Source organism: Lepidochelys kempii, chromosome 20, assembly GCF_965140265.1.
Source record: "Lepidochelys kempii isolate rLepKem1 chromosome 20, rLepKem1.hap2, whole genome shotgun sequence".
In the NCBI taxonomy this organism is placed as follows: domain Eukaryota; kingdom Metazoa; phylum Chordata; order Testudines; family Cheloniidae; genus Lepidochelys; species Lepidochelys kempii.
The window spans coordinates 20555714-20577911 of NC_133275.1; the positions used below are offsets into that span (position 1 = coordinate 20555714).

A 22198-nucleotide genomic window follows, 5' to 3' on the forward strand; every position below is an offset into this window, starting at 1 on the left:
TCTTTAACTTGCTGACAAGAATACTGTGGGAGACCGTGTCAAAAGCTTTGCTAAAGTCAAGAAACAATACATCCACTGCTTTCCCTTCATCCACAGAACCAGTAATCTCATCATAGAAGGCGATTAGATTAGTCAGGCATGACCTTCCCTTGGTGAATCCATGCTGACTGTTCCTGATCACTTTCCTCTCATGTAAGTGCTTCAGGATTGATTCTTTGAGGACCTGCTCCATGATTTTTCCGGGGACTGAGGTGAGGCTGACTGGCCTGTAGTTCCCAGGATCCTCCTTCTTCCCTTTTTTAAAGATTGGCACTACATTAGCCTTTTTCCAGTCATCTGGGACTTCCCCCGTTTGCCATGAGTTTTCAAAGATAATGGCCAATGGCTCTGCAATCACAGCCGCCAATTCCTTAGCACTCTCAGATGCAACTTGTCCGGCCCCATGGACTTGTGCACGTCCAGCTTTTCTAAATAGTCCCTAACCACCTCTTTCTCCACAGAGGGCTGGCCATCTACTCCCCATGCTGGGATGCCCAGCGCAGCAGTCTGGGAACTCTATCTTGGAGCTGGACTTTGCATAGGAGAGAAGAGGGGGTCTCCACCCACAAGAGAAAGTCTATTTAAGCCCGTGGGAGACCCCTCTATTTGGTCTTTAGCTGGCTAAGGAGATAGCCTCTCCACCCCCAAGGATACCTGAAAGAAACTGGAATAAAAGACAGTAACTACAGGGGTGTGAGTGATTGCTGGACCTGGACTAGAAGGAGATTAGTTTGTAAAAGGAAGCTTATGGGAACTGGTGAGATTTTGTCTGTATTCAGTTTTATTAGACATAGACTTGCAGGTTTTATTTTATTTTGCGTGGTAATTCACTTTGTTCTGTCTGTTACTACTTGGAACCACTTAAATCCTACTTTCTGTATTTAATAAAATCAATTTACTTATTAATTAACCCAGAGTATGTATTAATACTTGGGGGGGCAAACAGCTGTGCATCTCTATCAGTGTTATAGAGGGCGAACAATTTATGAGTTTATTCTGTATAAGCTTTATACAGGATAAAACAGATTTATTTGGGGTTTGGAACCCATTGGGAGTTGGGCATCTGAGTGTTAAAGACAGGCACACTTCTGTAAGCTGCTTTCAGTTAAGCCTACAGCTGGTAGGGGGCATGATACAGACCTGGGTCTGGGTTTGCAGCAGGCTAGCGGGTCTGGCTCAAACTAGGCACGGTACTGAAGTCCTAAGATGACTGGGCAGGAAAGCAGGGGCAGAAGTAGTCTTGGCACATCAGGTGGTAGCTCCCAAGGGGGTTTCTGTGATCCAACCCGCGACAACCATATCAAAAGCTTTGCTAAAGTCAAGAAATAACACATCCACTGCTTTCCCTTCATCCACAGAGCCAGTTATCTCATCATAGAAGGCAATTTGATTAGTCAGGCATGACTTGCCCTTGCCAGCGCCATGGTCATTAACTGGGTCGCCCCATTTACCATGAGAGGGACCTGAGCCGTCGGGGGGTACGATTTCACATCTCTATGGATGTACTGGATCTGGACCTCCGCAATGGTCTGGTTGCATCTGGGATGAGTGCCTGGTGGACAAGGGTCTGCCCACAGCCCGCATCAACTAGGCCAGTAATATGAGTCCCTGCGACTTCATATTCATAACTTGTTGTTGTTCACAGTGCTGGGCCCCCAAGGTCTGAAGCAACTGCTGCTGTTGGACACCCAGCTGCTGTACTAGTTGTTGCTGCTGCTGTTGCTGGATCTCAGCAAGGAACTTGAGAAGCTTATCCATCTCCATGCTTCCATTAGGGGCGCTTCAGAGGCCACCTCATTCTAATCCCTTACCACAGGGATAGGGTCAGCTGCCCACATTCTCCACCATGTGTAGCACGGTCTCAGTTGGTCTGCCAAGCAGCTGGAGGGCGGCAGGGAGCTACTGCCTTGCTAAAAGGCCTGGGTCACCCCTCTGTCAATGAGAAATTAGCAGAGGGAGGTGTGATGTCGCAATTGGCGCGACACGGGAGTAGCGGCAAGAGTCCGTGGCACACCCCTCCAGCAGGGGAGTGACAACAAAGGTCCATGGCGCACCCCTCAGGCAGGGGGAGCGCCAGCAAGAGTCCTTAGCATTTTTTCGGGGTTCCGTGTTATACCAATAAAATAAAAACCAGCAGATCTTATTAAAGGGATAAGGCCAAATGCCACATTTATTGTGAATACAGAAAGAATCATAGTAAGCAGTCAGTTATAGCTATAACATTCCATTGAATTTCACATTCATTCACACATTCATTCATACACACACAGGTTCTGCAAGGTTGTTATCATAGTTACCAGCCTTAGAGTTGCTCGTGCCAAGCCACTGGCCAGGTAGCCTGGACAAGAGGAGGGAGCAGGGCCTTGTCAGATGTGCATCTGATGCTCCTGGAAGTTGGTTTGTAGAATCATATTCAAAGTCCTCAGTCTTCAGGATCTGTTCTTAGGGATCCATCCTCATGTAATTGCCTTGTCATGCTGTTCTCATGTTTGAAGTGGTAATCAATGACTGTTCTCACGTATGAAGTGATATGCAATGATGCAGATGGAACAGCGATGACAGAATGACAGTGTGTTGTTATCTTGTTCTTTGGCCCTCCTGTCCTTGGGGCAAGTATGCCCTCAGGGTTATTGGGCTATCTTGTCCACTGTATTCTTCAGCCAATCGGTTTCATTTTAAGGCTGGCACCTCAATCTTTAATCTTTCATTCCTCATTTAATCATACATACAATCACACTCCAACGTATATCCTGTCACATCTGAACTTGATCACCCACCTATCCTTTAACATAACAATTCTAAAATCAGTGGGACATGGAGACTTCAAGAAGTCTATTCATCCCACTTGTTACATCTAAAAGGAAACAAACAAGATAAGCATGCAAGAGTGGGGGGTTCACAAATCTTATTCTGGAGTTTAGGAAAACAAAGTTGTACCAGCCATAAAGGACAGCTGTCATCTTGTTACTTTTGTCTCTGGATCTGCTTCTACCATTAACACTGACCTTGTAAAACTGACAGGCAATTTCAATCAACACAGACTCAGCAGGGTGGCTGAGAAACATATTTCTTTCTAATGGCCAGGCCAAATTCTGGGGTCTGCTGTGGAGTCACTCTTTCTTACATTTCCCATATCAGAAATATACTAGTTATCAATCTAGTCCAACACTGCCACCCAGAGGCAGGGTAGCAGGGGTAGGGGAACACAGGCCCACGCAACTCCACTGAATTCCAGCCCAGGGCCCTGACAGTGGCAGGGGGAGAAGGGGAGGGGAAATCCTGCCATTGGGTCAGTGGGGATCCATCCGCAACATGCTGGCCAAACACCAACTCACCACACTGTCCAGTTCTGCCCCTGGGCTGCTTCCTACCCGGTCTCTCGAGTGGGTACCTCTGGTTCCTCCAACTCGTCTGGGTATTCAGCTGCCGGTAGCCTCAACTCGCTCTCAGCATCGGGCTCGGGTCACTGCCCAGCTCCTCGGGATACCGTCAGTCCTGGTAACCCGAGTCACTCCTCTGGGTCAGGTTTCCCCAGGTCCAGGGCATCCCCTGGCTAGGCAGCAGGGTCCATAGGGAGCAGCCTATGTCTGTCTCCCTCCCTGGTGCTCCCCTGACTGGGCTAAGGGCCCCGCCTTTTGTACTTCCTGTTCCACCCCTCCCCTTCCGGGAGGTGAAGTACACTTGGCCTGGCTCTGCCCACTCAGGCTGAGAGAGTGACTCCTCACCCTCTGGTTCGGAGGGAGACCACACCAGCTCCCTACAGACCTAATGAATCATTAATTAATGTCTCCTTACCACAGCTGTGGAAGTTATGGAATAAGCATAATTAAAGATTGTATGGTGCTCAGATACTATTGTAATAAGGGCTCTCTAAAAACTTAAGTTAGTAGGGCAACTGTTCTTAACTGTGAGATAGCTGTCACTCTGTCTTTCCCATTCTGGTGAAAGGTAGAGGATCCCACCAAGACTGGGGAGGGGTTCTATGGTGAGGTGTGTCTTTGTTTGGAATAAGGCATCCTGGTATGGAAAAGACTGAGAACCACTGTACTAAAGTAAATCTTTGATTGCGTTGTCATGGATCCACAAGATCTGTGCTATGTCCTATCTTTTCAACAGTCCCTTGGAGGAGCCCCATCAGTGTGTCAGGCCTTGAATTGTCCAACTCTTCCTTAAGGGTAAGCCATGCAGTCTCACAGCCTCTGAGACTGAGCCTGTGGACCCCAGTGAGTCCAACTGAGATAGATTCCTGTGCTAAGACATTTTGCCCTCTACAGGGGTCATATACCTCAGCAAGTATTTGCAGTGACACTAGGCAGCCTTTTCAAAACAGAATAAAGTTTATAAGTTAGCTGGAACGCAGCATGGAGAAGTCCTTAGGTTAGTAAAGAAAAGCAAAGATTAAGACACAGTTCATACTGGCCAAGCCAGCGTTCACTTGAGTCATGCTACTGAAGGAACAATCTTGGTTTCCTCTCTATCTATCTCTCTGTCCCTTTGTCTCTCTTTCTCTTTCAGTCCTAGGTGAGAGCTGCTGTATTTCTCCCAAAGGCCAGCTCTTATCCTGTCCTCCTGACATATCTTGGTCCACTGTCTTCCTCCTGCAGACCCATGATGAGTTCACATGTTCTGCTTGAAGGATTTTCCCAGGGATAGGTATCCACTGTTCAGTCCTTGGGGTTCCCTTTCCCACTGTCTTTCTGGATTCTCCATTGATAGGGGCTGGTTTCAACCAGTCCTTTAACAACCCATTCATACCAACCCCGACAGTTATACAAATGCCTCATGTCTCCTCCTTTGCCCTAAGAGCAGCTTTTAACCCTTTACATATTCCATGCACAGCAATGCAAAGCATAAAAGGAAATGAAGGCACACATAGGAATCATTAAAAAAAAAACAAAATTCCATCGTTCATCACGTGTGAAATTAGAGTACCCAGTTTTACTTGTTCTCCCTGTATCTTAATTGTCCATCTGTAACACTGTGATAAGTATCACAACACTTTGGGGAGCTACAGAAGTACCACGATCATCCCAAAGTTTCGATGAGCAATTGAGCCATGTGAAGAAATAAGACACTTGTTCAAGGTGACAGAAGAAGATGGTGGCAAAGCCAGGAAGTGAATCCAGGACTCTATTGCCTTGGTCACACCACACTTTTTTCCCTCTAATTTTGCAATGTTACCTGGCTCTCAGCCATGCTGCCAGCGTCACTGTCTCTGAGTCCACCTCCACACAAAATCAGGAGTCCTGTCCATTCATCCAGAGCAGCAGAATCTTAGTGTGCTCCACATTGCACCATTCCTTTGGGGACATGTTCTGCTGATGGGCTGAGACATAATGAGCCAAAAGGGGGCCAGGGTTGGGGCTAAGGGGCTGTGAAGTTTCAGGGCAATGGAATGGGGTGCAATTTAAGCTCATACATAGCATTGCTTCACAACTGACCAACTGTTGCTAGTTAGAGGGCAGAAATAAGGTTGTGTCAGGAGAGAAAGGGCTGAGGAAATGCTTGGGGGCCTGACACTCCTGAGCCAATCCCCTATGGGCTCCTTGGGGATCCCCCATGCTCTATGGGAACCCCCTGCCAACCCCTCGGGGGCCCCTCCCCCAATGCTCCCTAACCCCCTGCCACCCCTAAGTGCCCCCTCCACCAAAGCTCCCTGGGAACCCCCTGCCACCCCTCAGGCCCCTCCCCCAGGGCTCCCTGGGAACCCCCTGGCAACCCCGCAAGGCCCCCTCTCCCAATGCTCCCTAACCCCCTGCCACCCCTCAGGCCCCCTCCCCCAGGGCTCCCTGGGAACCCCCTGGCAACCCCGCAAGGCCCCCTCTCCCAATGCTCCCTAACCCCCTGCCACCCCTCAGGCCCCCTCCCCCAGGGCTCCCTGGGAACCCCCTGGCAACCCCGCAAGGCCCCCTCTCCCAATGCTCCCTAACCCCCTGCCACCCCTCAGGCCCCCTCCCCCAGGGCTCCCTGGGAACCCCCTGCCACCCCTCAGGCCCCCTCTCCCAATGCTCCCTAACCCCCTGCCACCCCTCAGGCCCCCTCCCCCAGGGCTCCCTGGGAACCCCCTGCCACCCCTCAGGCCCCCTCTCCCAATGCTCCCTAACCCCCTGCCACCCCTCAGGCCCCCTCCCCCAGGGCTCCCTGGGAACCCCCTGCCACCCCTCAGGCCCCCTCTCCCAATGCTCCCTAACCCCCTGCCACCCCTCAGGCCCCCTCCCCCAGGGCTCCCTGGGAACCCCCTGCCACCCCTCAGGCCCCCTCTCCCAATGCTCCCTAACCCCCTGCCACCCCTCAGGCCCCTCCCCCAGGGCTCCCTGGGAACCCCCTGCCACCCCTCAGGCCCCCTCTCCCAATGCTCCCTAACCCCCCGGCAACCCTCAGGCCCCCTCCCCCAGGGCTCCCTGGGAACCCCCTGCCACCCCTCAGGCCCCCTCTCCCAATGCTCCCTAACCCCCTGCCACCCCTCAGGCCCCCTCCCCCAGGGCTCCCTGGGAACCCCCTGCCACCCCTCAGGCCCCCTCTCCCAATGCTCCCTAACCCCCCGGCAACCCTTCAGGTCCCCTCCCCCAGGGCTCCCTGGGAACCCCCTGGCAACCCCCCATGGACCCCTCCCTCAACGTTTCTCCTCCAGCCTCTCCCCCCACTTCCTGCGCTTGGCTCCGCCTGGTGAAAGGTAACTAAAGCAAGGCAAAATTCCCTTCAGTAACGCGACTCCAGCTACTCGACGCCCCATAGGTTGAGAGCCTTGTCCGTCTCCTGCTCTCTACCAATTAGAACTCTTCTCCAGCTCAGAGGGCCGCGACAGACCTGGACGGCTCGGTCTTCACAATCCATTGGTTTGCCGAGCTGCCACTGCGAAACCTTCCTGTAACTGATCCGTTTAGTTACCTGTCAATCAAAGCTAGACTGCTAACCTATTGGCCCTGGGAGCAAGAGGTGGGGATTATTGTCTTCCATCACAAAGCATGTCACACCAAAGCTTTTCTGCACTTGATAGGTGAAGAGACCTGTCTATCAATACCTCCTGCGATTTCTATTGGTCTCTGCAACAAGGAGAGTCCTGCCCCCTGTGTCCTGCCACTCAACGTCTTTTTCAACGTAATGGGTGGGAAGTCTTGTCCATTAACTATTCTCGGTGGCTATTGGTTAATCGTTTAATAGGCGTGGCTTATATCCCCGCCCCCACTCCACCCTTCTCCTCTCGGAACCGCAGTTCATTCCCTCGCCGACTGCTGGTGGGTGTGGATACGGGTCTGTTCCCAGCCCTGAGCTCCGATTGGAGGATGTGGCTCGGTAGGCGGGCTCAGAGTGTACCTTCTCGGGGCGGGATTGGGTAGCGGGGCGAGGGGGCGGGGAGGAGGGCGGAGCTGCCTGCCTGCCTGTCAGTCAGTCAGTCAGTCTGTCCGCCCGCCTGGTCCGGGCAGCCGGCGGGGGAGGTGGCGGTTCCATGGCCGCTGCGGAGCCCGGCGCCCCCGCCCCCGTTCATGCGGTGACTCGGGGAGAGGAGGCCGGGCCCGCGCCCGCGGGGTTCGGTCCCCCGCCCCCCTGAGGAGGAGGCTGGGGAGCCGCTATGGCAGCGCCGCGCAGGTAGGAGGAGCAGCCGGGGGCCTCCCCCCAGCCCGGGGACGGCTGGTTCCCAGTGCCCTTCCCCCATCCAGACACCCTGATCCCCGTGTGTGCGGGGTGGGGCCCACCCTGCCCGGCGGGGTGCCTGCTCCCGCCCCACCCCGCCCGGCGGGGTGCCTGCTCCCCGCTCCAGCCTGGTTGGGTCCGGCTACCCTCCCCCCCCCCCCCGAATCCCCGTCAGAAAGATGGAGGGGGGGCGTCTGCTCCCAGACTCCACCTGCCACCCCCAGCCACGGCGAGCCCCCTCCCAACCAGCTGCTCCTTCGCCCAGCCTGCCCTGGGATAGGAGTGATTCACCCTGACCCCCAAACCAAACCCCTCCTGCCTCGGGCTCCCCCTCCTCTCCCAGCTCGGTGAGTGGCATCTGTAACCCCCCTCCCCTCTAGGGAGTGCCTGGTCTCTTGCCCAGAGGCGTGGATATTCCCTGTTCCCCTAGTGCCCTCCTTTTCCCCCAACCCCCAGGAGGATTTCACATATGCCCTATTCCCCCAGGCGCAGTGTTACCCCTGTCCCACAGCCCCTGCGCAGTGTTACCCCCGTCCCACAGCCCCTCATATCCCTGTGAGATGGGCGTAGGGAAGGGAGAGTGCCAGATCCCCTCTCTTTCCAGGGGAAAGATGGTAGAAGCTGGCACATCTGCCTTCAGCACGCACTGGCACATCACCAGCTCCTGGCCACTGAAGCTGTGTCTCTCTGTGTCCCAATCCCAGCAGCTACCATCTTCTTCTGGGTTAAAAAAATGTGAAATCTAGGCCAGGGAATCAAACCTTCAGTTATAGCACAATTCAGTGGATGCTGCCACTACACCTGCCAAGTGATATCCTAGTCTGTTCTAGAAGGAGCCCTCCCTTTGCCTCCTTTTCTGAAATGGTATCTGCTGCTGAAACTGAGATATTCACTCCCCAGTTCTAGCTCTTGCGTGGGCCTTGCTCCTTTTTTGGCCTGTTGTTAGGCCAGTATCCAAAATCCCTTAGTTGATGGCTGCGCTGAACCCAGCGCAGACATGAGGATTGTCTCAAGGTCTAACTCAGTAGTTCTTAACCAAGGGTCCAGGGCCCCCTAGGGTGCCTCAAGCAGATTTCAGGGGGGCCTCCAAGCAGGGCTAGCATTAGACTCGCTGGGACCAAGGACAGAACACTAAAGCCCCACCGCATGGGGCTGAAGCCTGAACAATGTGGCTTTGTGGGAACCCCTGTGGCATGGGGCCCCAGGCAATTGCCCTGCCTGCTACCCCCTAACACCGTTCCTGGCTTTTATATGCAGAAAAAACAGTTATTGTGGCACAAGTGGGCCATGGCGTTTTTATAGTATGTTGGGAGGGGAGCTAAAAAAAAAAAATTTGAGAACCTCTGGTCTAACTGGATATCACTTGGCAAGTGTAGTGGCAGCATCCACTGAATTGTGCTATAGCTGAAGGTTTGTTATTGTGCCCATTGTGTTCATTTTTAGTGGGGTTTAGTAACTGGGGTAGAAACCTTGGACACAGCTTGTCCCTCTTGAGATAACTTTTAAAAAATACACTGCCAACTGACTGCCTTCGAATGAAAGATTGCCAAAATGGTGTTAAATGCTCCAATCTTCGGGTTTAATTTTTGCCTATTCAGTATGCCCAAAATGGCTAAATTACGAAGAGGAGGATCTCTGCTGTGACTGATTTGCTTGTAGAAAGAAAATGCCTCAAAATGGCCCAGATGTTTAACTGCTTAGTAGGTTGCTTGCAGGGAATGAAAATTAGGTTGATTTTTGGTGTCCCTGGGACTTGCTTTAGTCAGTCCTGGATCAATGCAAAGAAAGCACTGCTAGTCTGAGATCTTGCACATGCACCAGACTAGGTACCAATGGAAAACTTCTCAAGGATATAAAACCTTTGTTGTCAGCCCAAGTTGCAACTTACTGGCACCTTTTAAAAAATCAAATTATTTTGATCACCATCCTGTGGTGTCGTTCTCCACTTGACTTTAGATAGGATTTTAGCAGCCACTGTCTCAGGAGCAACTAGGGTGCTTCTGCACTTGGAAAACTGATACCCATTTTTCAGCAGTGACACAAGCATTTGGGTAGATGGGGCTTTAAGTAATTTTACCACCCTTTCATAAATGCACACTGTGAACTTTGACTATGGCATTGGAAGTTCATCTCCATCAGTGCTAATAATGTTAAATGCTCTATTGTAGACAACCCTCCGCTGCCAGCATGGCTTTGAAAACTATTGCTCAGACTTGCTGTGGGCAGGTCTCATGAACAGAATGCATAAAATGGTGTTGGCAGCTGGCAGGCTATTTACACTAAGAGCTCGTCTACACAAACAATTTATTTGTGGTAAAATGGGGTATGAATCTGTCCCACGCTAGCCTGCCACAGTCTGTCAGCATACATCCTGCTGATGCTTGTTAGTAGTTGGTTAGAGTGCTTTAGGCCACTAGCGTGCCATTTCAGCTAATTGTTCTTGTAGACAAGGCCTAAAGCATCTTTTCCATAATACAGACACCTCCAGCAAGATTAGCTGATATAGTAAAAGTGCCAGAAGCTAGTTTACGCTAATTCATACACAGTTCCAAAAAAATGAGTACTAACTTCTGTAAAATAGATGGGGCCTTAACAGTTAGAAACTGGTGTCATTTACCATTTGGAAGTAGCTTGGTGTCTCAGCCTTCAAGTAGTATAACTGACCCGCTGACATTGGAGACTGAGATGTCAGCTGCTGAAATCATGTCAAAATTGAAGTGGAAAGAAAAGATCATTTGAACGATATGACTTTTTTTGGTCAACTGGTATCAAGGTTTCCAGGATCAGTTAATGCTTCCAGATATCCTTCCTGAACTAGTGAGCAGAAGAGGGAAAATTTTTGATCCATGGTTGTGGAGTTTCTCTTAACCATGCTTTATTTCTTACACTCTAAGTATCAAGAAGTATATTAATGTGAAACAGCCAAGATATGAAGTCCCATCAATCTAATACATGACATACATACTGTTGACAAAGACCTTTCCAATTGTAAATTATCAATGGACCTGGTTTTGCAGTTGGGATATCCAATGGAAAAACAACTTTATATTTGAAACAAAATTCTTTTTCCGCTTAGTAGTTGAATCTTATGTCCATTTGTGAATTTTTCCTATGGCAACATTTTTGTTTTAGGAAACTTTAGAAAAGTGTGCTGAAAATTTCATGTATCAAAAAACATCCCCGACCCTCCAGAAAAACCCAATAACATTTAAGTTTCTGATTTGTAAAGGAGGCTAAAGAAGCTTGGTACCCAATTCCCACTGACAAGGATTCGGTTGCTTAAAACCCTGAAATGCCTTTGAACATGTCAGTCTACAAAAATTTAATTTGGGGATGGGTGGGGAAATAGCCAGTGCTCTCCAATACTTTTATTACCATCCAAAAGAAGAGCCACAAGTTGGGATGAAACCCAGTTTCTCTGTTGGGTAGCCAACTTCAAAAAATCCTAGAGCATTGAACTTGCTCTGGCTTGTAGGCATGAGTTTTACCATCCGTCCTTCTCTGCTGTCCACATTAGAGTGCAAGATTCTTTGAAATTATAGGGCCCTAGTGGCTTGCTATGGCTCTCAGAAGAGGAGATGTGACATGTACATGTGTGGGTTCATCATGCAAGATCCAGGACAATTAGCCAATATAATTTCAGACCTAATAGACTTGACACTTGCCCTTTAAAGCAATATTTACTTTAACATTCAGTAATAAAGTAATAAAGCCCTGGGTTGCCTGTGGCATTGATCTCAATGGGACTTTATAGGTGTGCTTGGGAGTAATAGATTCTTTGGTAAATACTGGCAGCCAAAGACTGAGAACTAAGGGTTTCTTATGACCTTGAAGTTTTTCTGAAGTATATTAGCAACATTACATCATTCTAATGTTATAAAATGTATATTTAAAGGTGTTCTTTTTAAACTGACCTATATCTGGAGTCCAGATATATTGACTCTAGCAACACTCTTATGATTTGTCATGCCAGGAAAGTTATTGAAATTGGATTGCCTATACTTGTGAGATGCTTAGCACAATGAGATATTTGCATACATACAAAGACTGATGATCTGTGTTGAAAATGCATCGTGCAAAATGAAATTGGGAAGGAAAGACTTTTGATTCAGTGTGTTAGGTGGTAGACTGTTCATTGGCTACTTAGGTGGTTGTCTTAAAGGACAGTTTTTACAGCACCAATTCAATTTAGTTTCACCACATGCTGTTTGCACCAATGCATCTTGCAGCTGCCCTGAAGAGAAAACCTTTGAGCTTTAGAGTTCAAGACCTGTTGCTCACTGAGTCCTCTAAGACCTCCTACAACTTGGGAGGTTTGGGGGCATTGATGGCAATTTGATTAATAGGGATTATGCCATCAGAGTAGCTGTCCTAGCTGTATAATTCTACTGTGTCTGAACTGTGGTATTTTAGCACCTTGCAAGGCTCCTGTGCAATGGTAAGGCTTTGAATGATGACACTGATGGTGTGTTCTGATTTTTTTTTCCCCCTATACTTTTTGGCATGTTGTTACTCAGAACTCCCACTGAAGTGAAGAAGATTCTTGCACCGTAGAGGTCACTGAGTTTTTGCCTGGAAAGTCTAACATAGTCATAATGCTAACATTTAGTCATATTACTAGAGCTGCTTCTGTGTCTGATATCAGCATTGTTGCATGAGCTGTTTAACACTGGATACAGTCTCAGTTAAACTAATAAAAGCAAGAAAACTCAGACCTAGGGCTGCCATCGTATCCCTCTGCAGAAATATAGATTTTACTATAGCATTTAAGATTGCCCATTGTTTAGATATTATTTTGAGGCTCATTAAAAAGTGGAATGACTCTAGTGAATGACAAACATGAGTTGTCTTTCCCCTGGGTCAGAAACCAGATTCACACCCCCAAATGAGAATGTCACGAGTCCTCAAACTACCTGTCTGAATCCCATGGTGCTTCTAAAACTCCCACCACCCTCAGAAATGGATTTGAACCAGCGACCTAGAGGAGCCTACATCTTGGATGATGTAGAGCTGCTAAATTAAGACCCTGTAAACTTCAGAGCTAGGAAGAACAAAGTGGTTTTTTAATCTTCGAGCACTTGTGGCAATGTTAGATATGTGGATTGGACAGTCCTACTAAAATGAAGGGTTTATTATATTAATTTCTTTCTTATCCTCCTCCTTGCCTGAACATGTGATAACTCAGCCAGGTACTGAATTAACTGCTGCAATTGTGGGTGATTCGCTCCTAATGGTTAACTGCACTGGTATGAATAAACCAGTAGCCTTTTAATCTTGGCATACCCCAAGCTATAGAGTTTTGATGTCCTTCCCTGTCCCATGGTGGAAAATTAGAGGGAAATTTCTTTTGTACAAAAGGTGAAAAAGTCTATATGATAAATACTGTATCTTGGCAGCTGTATACTAGTCCACTGGACTCATGTTTTTAGTAGATGTCATTACTCCACTGTAGAACTCTAAGCATTACAGTGAATTTTAAGCATGTTATCAGAAAGGTGTGGGTGTGTGTAAAATAAAACAAGGCTATGTCTTATGTTAAGGATAATGCTGGTTTTTGCTTCCAATTGCTTTTTGGAAAGCTGCTAAATGTTTATCCCTTCCAAAAAATGTTAATGATTTTAAAGTAGAACCTTGGTTTTGTTTCAGAATGAAGCAAAATTTGGGACATTCCTTAAGGTTTCAGCAAAGGTTTCTGCTGGTGATATTAATAAGAGCAAGGAGGATGTGTGTTTAAAATTACAGTCCCAGTATAGGCGATACTTGCTTCTGAAAATGTGTGTTTTGTTCCCTATAGATATAAAAATAAGATCTGCTCAAGACAATTTGAGGAAGATCTTATAGGCTGGCTGAATCTATGAAAGTTTACTTCAAGACTATTATTTCTTAAGCATCACAGAACCACAGATGGTAGTGAAGTGATATTTTCCCTGTAAATGATATTGAAGACTTCACAGAGAGGTCTGTGAAGTCTTCAATATGGCACTTCTGCTTAAATTATTTTTGATGATAGAATGTAATAATTCACAGAAAATCTTAACGGTGCAATGGGGCAAGACTAGTGTCAGTTGTACGGCACCAGTCGGAAGCAGATCATGGAGTTGGAAGCAGAATTGCTCAACCTTAATCTAGGTCTTGGGATTTTTTCCTTTTAAAAAAAAAAAAAGCTACTCACTAACCAGTCCCTTATAATGCAGCCACTTCTGTTAACAATTTAATTCCCATCTGCCTCCTAGGGCCGAGTAGCTATGCCCTTTAGACTTGAATGTTTTGGTTAAACTTTGCTGAACTTCAGAACTATTAACCTAACGGCATGTTAACACGATATTCCAAACTGAAATAACTTTAAGTTATTATCAGGTGTTGTCTGTCTTATCCACTCTTTCTGTCTGGCTGTTCCAGGTTTTTAGTCTGTTTAGTGTGCCCACTTTCCTTCTGATGAAGGGATGGAAGCTGTATGAAATGCTGCTCCCTACTAGGATAGTCAGTTTTCTGACAACTTAAAATTATAGCACAGCTTAATCCTTCTTGAAGTAGACCTAAGCAAGCATCTTTCACAATAGGCAGTCACTTATTCTGATGGCATCTGGTTTGCATTGAGATTGAATTAAACTTGATGCAGGTAAATAAGGAATGTTAATTACTAAAAATATCTTGTCTTCCAAAACCCTGTTTCTCAGGGTGGTTTGGTTGTTTTTCCTCTCATCTCAGAGCTGTTTATAACATTTGTTACTGTTTTGTTCACTGATAGTTACTGCAGGTTGCCTTATTAGCAATAGGCACCCTCTTGTGCCAGAAATCAAATTAGGGCCCTGCAAGCTCAGTGCCATTCCCAATGTAGCCCTGAAGCTTTTGAAATGTCATGATTGATTTGGTTTTCAGGTTGCCTTTGTCATGTGTTCCTGTTTTCTTATGGCCTTATACTATCCTGTAAGGCTGAAGGTGAAGCCTTTTCAACCACACCTCTTGAGCAGTGCAGGTATCTGCTTATACCTGTCCTTCTCAAAGTGTTGTTACTTGTAACAAAACATACTTTATTAATGTTATAAACAATTAGCTAATGAGTCCTGACCTCTGATTTATAACCAGCTACATGCTGTGCTAGAATCTATCAGCTAATCATACTCCTTGCATAATGCCCATTTTTATAGCAGTGAATTGTGTAGTGATCATTATTATTCAGAGTTCATATGGAAACATGTTCAATTGATTACAAACATGAGTGGGTACAATTTTATGAAGAGTTTTTGGTGTCCTGTATAATTTCCATTGTTATTAGAAGCTGTTAAACCAGATTTGCTCTTTGAGCTCCTCCCCGGAAGAAGACTGAGAAATGTACAATGGCACAGGCATTTTTGCATAGTGACAGGGAAGAGATGATCAAACACATCACACCCAGCAAGTGTGTTTGCAGTGAAACCTTTGTAGATCTACGAATGAGAAGCAGGATTGTGGCACTGATTGCTACAGTGTACCTTGTCAGTGCCTCTTCCTCGGATCCAAACCTGCACATAGCTGCCAGTTGCCTGTTGTAACAGGGATGCTCAGAAGAGCTGGGAGTAAAATAATGCTCAATTAATCCAGGAAGGATAAGGGATCACTTATTAATAAGCACTAGAAAATGTTCCCTTTTAAAAGTGTCTGGGTCTGTTAAAACAGGCAGAGCTAGCTGCATTGTTCACAGTGGTAAAATTAACTTTGCTGCATTTTTCAGACATGGTGCTTCCAGTCTGTGGATAATAGTTGTAATTTTACAGTAATGCCCTGCTGGTGTCAGCAAATAAATGAGGCTGAGATTTATAAGAACATGTCATACCCTTCCTGTATTAAGGGAACGGGGGAGAAATTGAAGCACATGTTACATGTTTGCAGCTGACTAATAGCTATAAAATTAGTAGAAGCCTGCATAATCATTTATCACATTGATTAATCAGCCCTATTATCATAACTAGGACAAGGCATGGTGGATTTCTAGAGGACTACACGTTACTGGATAGAGGTTGTTACAAAAGATCGAGGCACCAGTTAAGTCCAGAATCAGTGTCTAACTGAGAAGCTCTACTCCACCACTTCCAGCTACTGGAGGGGAGTTCCTTCCAAGGTGACCCCCCAGACTCTTTTTATTTATTGTTTTTATACATCTTTATTTTTCATTGCCCTTGGATGATAGCTATACCAGTTTTTGAAGCCTCTTGCTTCTCTTCTCTGCACAGATCCCAAGCTCCTGGAAGAGATGAACTCTTTCCCCTTCCACACACACTCCAAAGCCTTCTAAATACAGGGGTGGAGGGGGTCTCCTATTCTATCCTTCCTCCAGCCTCTGTGGTGTTGGGTTTTTCTGGGTGGGGGTGAAGGGGGATGGTTGTCCGTCACAAATAGTATCACTGCTTGCAGTTACAGCAGCCTAAGTTTTAACTTTACATCCTTGTCAGTTTCCTGGCTGCCTAGAACAACTATGGTGAAACTAGGATGAGTCTTGTTAATTTCACTTGTTTAGAAAGCAATGGGGAGCGAGAGAGGTACCATATCTCTGCTTGTAGTCTCAGGGAAACAGCCCTGTATGGGTTCACTTTTGGAAGGTTCTCAGCAATAAATGCAAGCTAAAAGCCTTGTGACCTGATTTTCAGAAGCACTGAGCACCTGCAGCTTTCACTGAATTCCGTGGGAGCTGTGGCTGCACAGCACCTGTGCAAATCAGAGGGATATGTGTGTGTGTTTGTTGAGGGGGGGTGTGTGGTGGTTGTTTGTTTTTAATGAGTGTTTGTGCTCAGCAGAAATTGATGCTTAGGTCCCCTCTGCCCACCAGGGTCTGCCACTGTTTTAGGTGTATCTCAGTGCTACAGACCTGATGCTTCAGTGTAATATACCAGCCTCCTTGGTCTTATTTCAGTGCTTTATCCCCAGTATGAAAACAATATACTGGGCACCTTTGTTGCCTTCTGTACTCTAAGTTCTATTATGAACCCACTGTACTTACTAAAACTTTTCAGTATTGTGATGTCTGTCTTTCCTGAGGTATTGGTATACTCTATTGGTCTTCTCAAGTTGAGCTCAGTGTGCCAGACTCTTCACCCTAATCGGTAGGGTGACCATATTTTCCCAAAGGGAAAACAGGACATACCACAGGCCGGCCTGAGGGAACCCCATCCACACGCTTCCCCGTGCAGGACCAGCCTGAGGCCTTCTTTCCCCGTGTGCCCGGGGCTGGCCCAAGACTCCCTGCCACTTGCTCGTGCAGGGCCGGCCCAGGTTAAGGTGCTCTCCTGAGCCCTCCTCCTGCAAGGGGCTGGTGTTGTCACTCCTCTTCTCCCCCTCCCCCCAGCCCCCGCACATTCCTCTGCACCCCACTAGAGGTCGCACCCCACTTTTTTGGCAAAACTGATGATCAGTTGGCAAGAGCAAACAGGATAAATGCCAAGTTTTGCCAGAAAAATTGGAACAACCAGGATAGGGCTTAAAAATGGTTTGTCCCAGCCAAAATGGGACGTACGTTCACCCTACTAATTGGGCAGAGGTAGCCAAATTGCAGGTTAGGGAAGGGCAGAATGAGACCCTCTAGCATTCCTTATGCAGTTCTGTCCGAGTGTAACATCTTGGATCTTCATGTGTGGTTTTCAATGCCTGTTTCAGCAAGTACCTTTTGCCATAAATTTAAGACGGGTACTGGATGTACAAAGTGTTGATACAGGAGTATTCTTCTCCTAAAAAAAGTGTAGGAAGTGACAGGGGAATTGTAATGTCAGGGCTGCCAAAGACTTGACTGTTAGAAGTGGTCAGAGAGAGGTACATTTGTCTGTCAGAGCCTTGTTCTCTGATCTTCCCCCATCTATCCCAGTGGTGACTAGTACACTGGTCCTCCAGCTCTTTCATTCAGCAGACCACTTTGACTTGCGAACACACCTGCCTTCCAACCATCCCAACCCCACATTCTGTATGCCATGAGGAAAGGCCACTTAGTTAGTTGACTACATGTGGAGTGTACTCTTTTAGATTTCATGTGAGGGAGACTTATTGGAGCAGCTTTGGAAACCTGTGTCAATCACTCTGTGGTCAAAGCACCTTACTTGGTTCCTGTGTGGGATGCCCTCAATGGTTAACTCAGGAGACATTGATGCAAGCTTGTTAGAATAAGAACAGCAGCACAAAGGGTTTAAAAGTATACCTGAGCAGTGGGTCCAGGTTGAAGGGATAGGTGACCCTTGTTTGTGTCCCTGGAAAGTGCAGTGCTCTGCCAGCTTGAGATCAAACTTAAGAAACGGTATGCGTGCATGAGGAAATATCCTTCTGCATGCTACTAATGTTTGTTTCAGAGTAACAGCCATGTTAGTCTGTATTCGCAAAAAGAAAAGGAGTACTTGTGGCACCTTAGAGACTAACCAATTTACTTGAGCATAAGCTTTCGTGAGCTACAGCTCACTTCATCGGATGCATACTGTGGAAAGTGTAGATCTTTTTATATACACACAAAGCATGAAAAAATACCTCCTCCCACCCTACTCTCCTGCTGTGACGCACAAAGTAGACTCTGTGGACTGCTCTGTCTCAATCACTCTAGTCTTGCCCTCCCTGGGAGGAATTCCTCTGTAAAATATTGTATTAATACATAAACTAAACCACATTTTAGTAACCTGAAGGCTGACACCAACCATAAATTAATTCATAGCTAAGGCTGCTGTTATGTCTGTCATCCAACAAATCATCTCTGAGAAACTTGACTGAGGTTTTTAAGAGGTTAAATTTACAAAATCCTTAGATGGAAGGAATGCTGTGGGTAAGTATAAACTAGCTGCATGTGACTTCCCTCTGTCTTAAAAAACATAATTCAAATTGGCTTGCAAACACTATCCTACATCACAGAAGTGTTGTGAAGATAAATATGCTAACTGTTGAGGGGCACTCAGATATTATGGTAATGGGAGCCATCTAAGTACCTAAAATAGATAGTATAGTCTGCAGCCATACATGAATTTGGGCTGTGATCTTGTCAGATCTTGCAAGTAATGGGAGTCAGGCCTGGTTAGTATTTGGGTGTAAGCCATCTATGAAAAACCCATTGTGCTTTAGGTCCACCAGTAGAGGTGCTGTCCCCTCTGAGCCCACATCCTACCTGGGTGCTAAAGCATTGTCCATATTCAAAGTTGCACCAGATTAGCTATAGGTATGATTTTTTAAAACTGATTTAGTTTAACCAGTGCCATCAAGAGTTGATACTCTTAAATCTCCGGATTTATCTATTTATTAAAGATAATCTAGAATGAAATAGGGTGAGAATGTAAAGCAGATCAACTATTCCTGGTTAACTCCATGTGTGGATACTGTTACTCTGGAGTAAAACTGCCTAATTCCAAATTAGCTTAATCCAATTCAGAGAAACTAATTCGGAATCCGGTACTCCTATTCCAGAATAAGGGTGTCCACACATGGAGTTAATCAGGAATAAATATTTCAGAATAACTCCTTGTGTGGACAAGCCTTTAAACTGACTTAAATTTAATTGTGACTTTTGGATCAATTTATTTAAATTGGTTTTTAAACGGCATAAAATTAAACCTGTATAAAGGGGCAGTTTGTTGCTAGAGATGTGGTCCTTTCAACTCACCCTAAAAGCTCCCTTATGGTGACAGACTGCAAACAATGGGTGCAAAGTCTGGAGTCTTGGGCCTGGGAGAGACCATGACAGAAGGCATTGGATGAGGCCAACATGGACATGAATCTCTGCAATGGGTAGTTGAGCGGTTCCTAATGGAAACGAAGGGGCATGAGATTAGACTGAGAGTGCTGAGTTGAAGGTTATCTACATTTCAGTCAATACCCTGTTGGTTTAGCATTAGGGCTGTCAAGCGATTAAAAAACTTAATCATGCGATTAATCACACTGTTAAACAATAATAGAATACTGTTTGTTTAAATATTTTTTGATGTTTTCTACACTTGCAAATATATTGATTTCAGTTACAACCCAGAATACAACTTGTACAGTGCTCACTTTATTTTTGATTACAAGTATTTACACCATAAAAACCAAAGAACTAGTATTTTTCAGTTCACCTAATAATAAAGTACTGTAGTGCATCTCTTTGTCATTAAAGTTGAATTTACAAATGTAGAATTATGCACAAAAAACCTGTATTCAAAAATAAAACAATGTAAAATTTTAGAGCCTGAAAGTCCACTCAGCCCTTCTTGTTCAGCCATTCGCTCAGACAAACAAGTTTGTTTACATTTGCTGGAGATAATGCTGCCTGCTTCTTGTTTACAGTGTCACCTGAGTGTGAGAACAAGTTTTCTCATTGCACTGTTGTAGCCGGTGTCGCTAGATATTTATGTGCCAGATGCACTAAAGATTCATATATCCCTTCATGCTTCAACCACCATTCCAGAGGACCTGCTTCCATGCTGATGACGGGTTCTGCTCGATAACAATCCAAAACAGTACAGACCGACGCATGTTCATTTTCGTAATCTGAGTCAGACACTACCAGCAGAAGGTTGATTTTCTTTTTTGGTGGTTCGCATTCTGTAGTTTCTGCATTGGAGTGTTGCTCTTTTAAGACTTCTGAAAGCATGTTCCACACCTCGTCCCTCTCAGATCTTGGAAGACACTTCAGATTCTTAAACCTTGGGTCCAGTGCGATAGCTATCTTTAGAAATCTCACATTGGTACCTTCTATGCATTTTGTGAAATCTGTAGTGAAAGTGTTCTTAAAATGACAGGTTTCAGAGTAACAGCCATGTTAGTCTATATTCGCAAAAAGAAAAGGAGTACTTGTGGCACCTTAGAGACTAACCAATTTATTTGAGCATAAGCTTTCGTGAGCTACAGCTCACTTCATCAGATGCAACTGTATCGGATGCTGTAGCTCACATTATTTTTTTTAATGAGTCATCAGCATGGAAGCATGTCTTCTGGAATGGCGTCTGAAGCATGAAGGGGCATGCAAATGTTTAGCATATCTGGCACGTAAATACCTTGCAATGCCGACTACAAAAGTGCCATGCAAATGCCTGTATTTACTTTCTGGTGACATTGTAAATAAGAAGAGGGAGGCATTATATCCTGTAAATGTAAACAACTTGTTTTGTCTTAGCAATTGGCTGAACAAGAAGTAGGACTGAGTGGACTTATAGGCGCTGAAGTTTTACATAGATTTTTTTTTGTTACATAACTGCATTCAAAAACAAAACAATTTGTAATTTTCAGTTTCACAAAAGGAGATTGCACTGCAGTACTTGTATGAGGTGAATTGAAAATTACTATTTCTTTTCATTTTTACAGAGCAAATATTTGTAATAAAAAATATACTTGATTTCACTGAAATACAGAATACAATATATATGAATGTAGAAAAACATCCAAAATATTTAATAAATTTCAGTTGATATTCTATTGTTTAACAGTGCGATTTAAAACTGCGATTAATCACAATTTTTTTAATTAATTGCGTGAGTTAACTGTGATTAAGCAACAGCCCTATTTAGCATAATTCAGTTTTCTATAGGGGAGCCAGTGGCTGCTGAAACTGACACAGTGTGGGTAAGAAAAGGTCTAAAATAAAGGAGCTATAGATTCTGGTGCTGTCCATGTGTATTGATGCTGCTTCTTCACTTCCAGATGAAACTTTGACTTTCCTGAAGGGTGTTCCTGTGGATTTTGCGAATGAACATCCCTGATACCCTCAGCCTTCCTGAGATGGCAAGTCCGGCAGTCAGCCCAGACTCTTCCTCCCATGAGGCTCTTTCTTCTGTCAACTCTGCGCCAGCATGCTCCCCCACCTCAGATTCAGAGAACCTAAGCCCAGATGAGCTGGAGCTGTTGGCAAAGCTGGAGGAACAGAACAGGTGAGGGAAGCTTAAAGTTCTAGTGTGTCCTTGTTGCTGAGGAGGCCAAGGCCGATGGGAGGTAATTTATAATCCAAGGAGTCTCTGTATGTTGTAGTGTGCAATGTGTCATCACCTGTATCTGAACCGTAGCGTGAAACCACCAAAGAACAGTACTGCTTGAGTGCTCCAGCAATGTGTGTCAGCCCTGACCTGGAGGGATTGCCTCTTCAGGTGAAAGGACAGCTTGGCCTGGAAGGCCCATACAGTCCTTTACCTCACTCCTGACTATCAGCAAGACCTCAATTGTGTCTGACAGTCTTGTGCTAGTGGCAAGTGTGTGCAAGCTTCCTTCTCCCCACCAACAGCTCACTTCAGAGATCCCCCTGCAGCCAGAAGATGAATGGTAGTGACCAAGGGTTTTTAACTAAACTAGGTCACTTTTGCTTCAGTGATCTAGAGGTGAAAGGCGCCATATATTTCAGCCAATCACTTGAGTTACTCTGTCCAGCAGATCTCATTCTTTCTGATGTTTCATCTATCTTGAGGTACCTGCCACTTGCTCCATAGTAGGTATAGTTCCAGCTGGGTAGCTGTTTACAGAAAACATCCACCTAGCACAGTGCATAGTGTCCACAGTAACAGACCAATTATCTGGTCTGCAAAACTGGGGGCTGGACGTCTTTTCCCACTCTGCCTCTTAATCTGTAGCC

At 45.9% G+C, this 22198-nt stretch overlaps 1 protein-coding gene across 13 annotated transcripts in view; it reads left to right on the plus strand.

The window, feature by feature from the left end:
- The first annotated feature begins 7421 nt into the window (after positions 1-7421).
- Positions 7422-22198, plus strand: part of EVI5L (ecotropic viral integration site 5 like) — an 82583-nt gene continuing 67806 nt past the window's right edge. For 11 of the 13 annotated variants that reach the window (XR_012155756.1, XR_012155755.1, XM_073319073.1 and 8 more), the window contains exons 1-3: positions 7422-7626; positions 15621-15769; positions 21280-21506. Coding sequence is in view for 11 of the 13 variants with exons in the window: in XM_073319073.1 (XP_073175174.1) it covers positions 21325-21506 (182 nt within the window). In the remaining 2 variants the exon portion in view is untranslated. Of the gene's footprint in view, positions 7627-14666; positions 15770-21279; positions 21507-22198 lie in introns of those variants that run through there. The other 2 variants (XM_073319066.1, XM_073319067.1) reach the window with 2 other exon arrangements.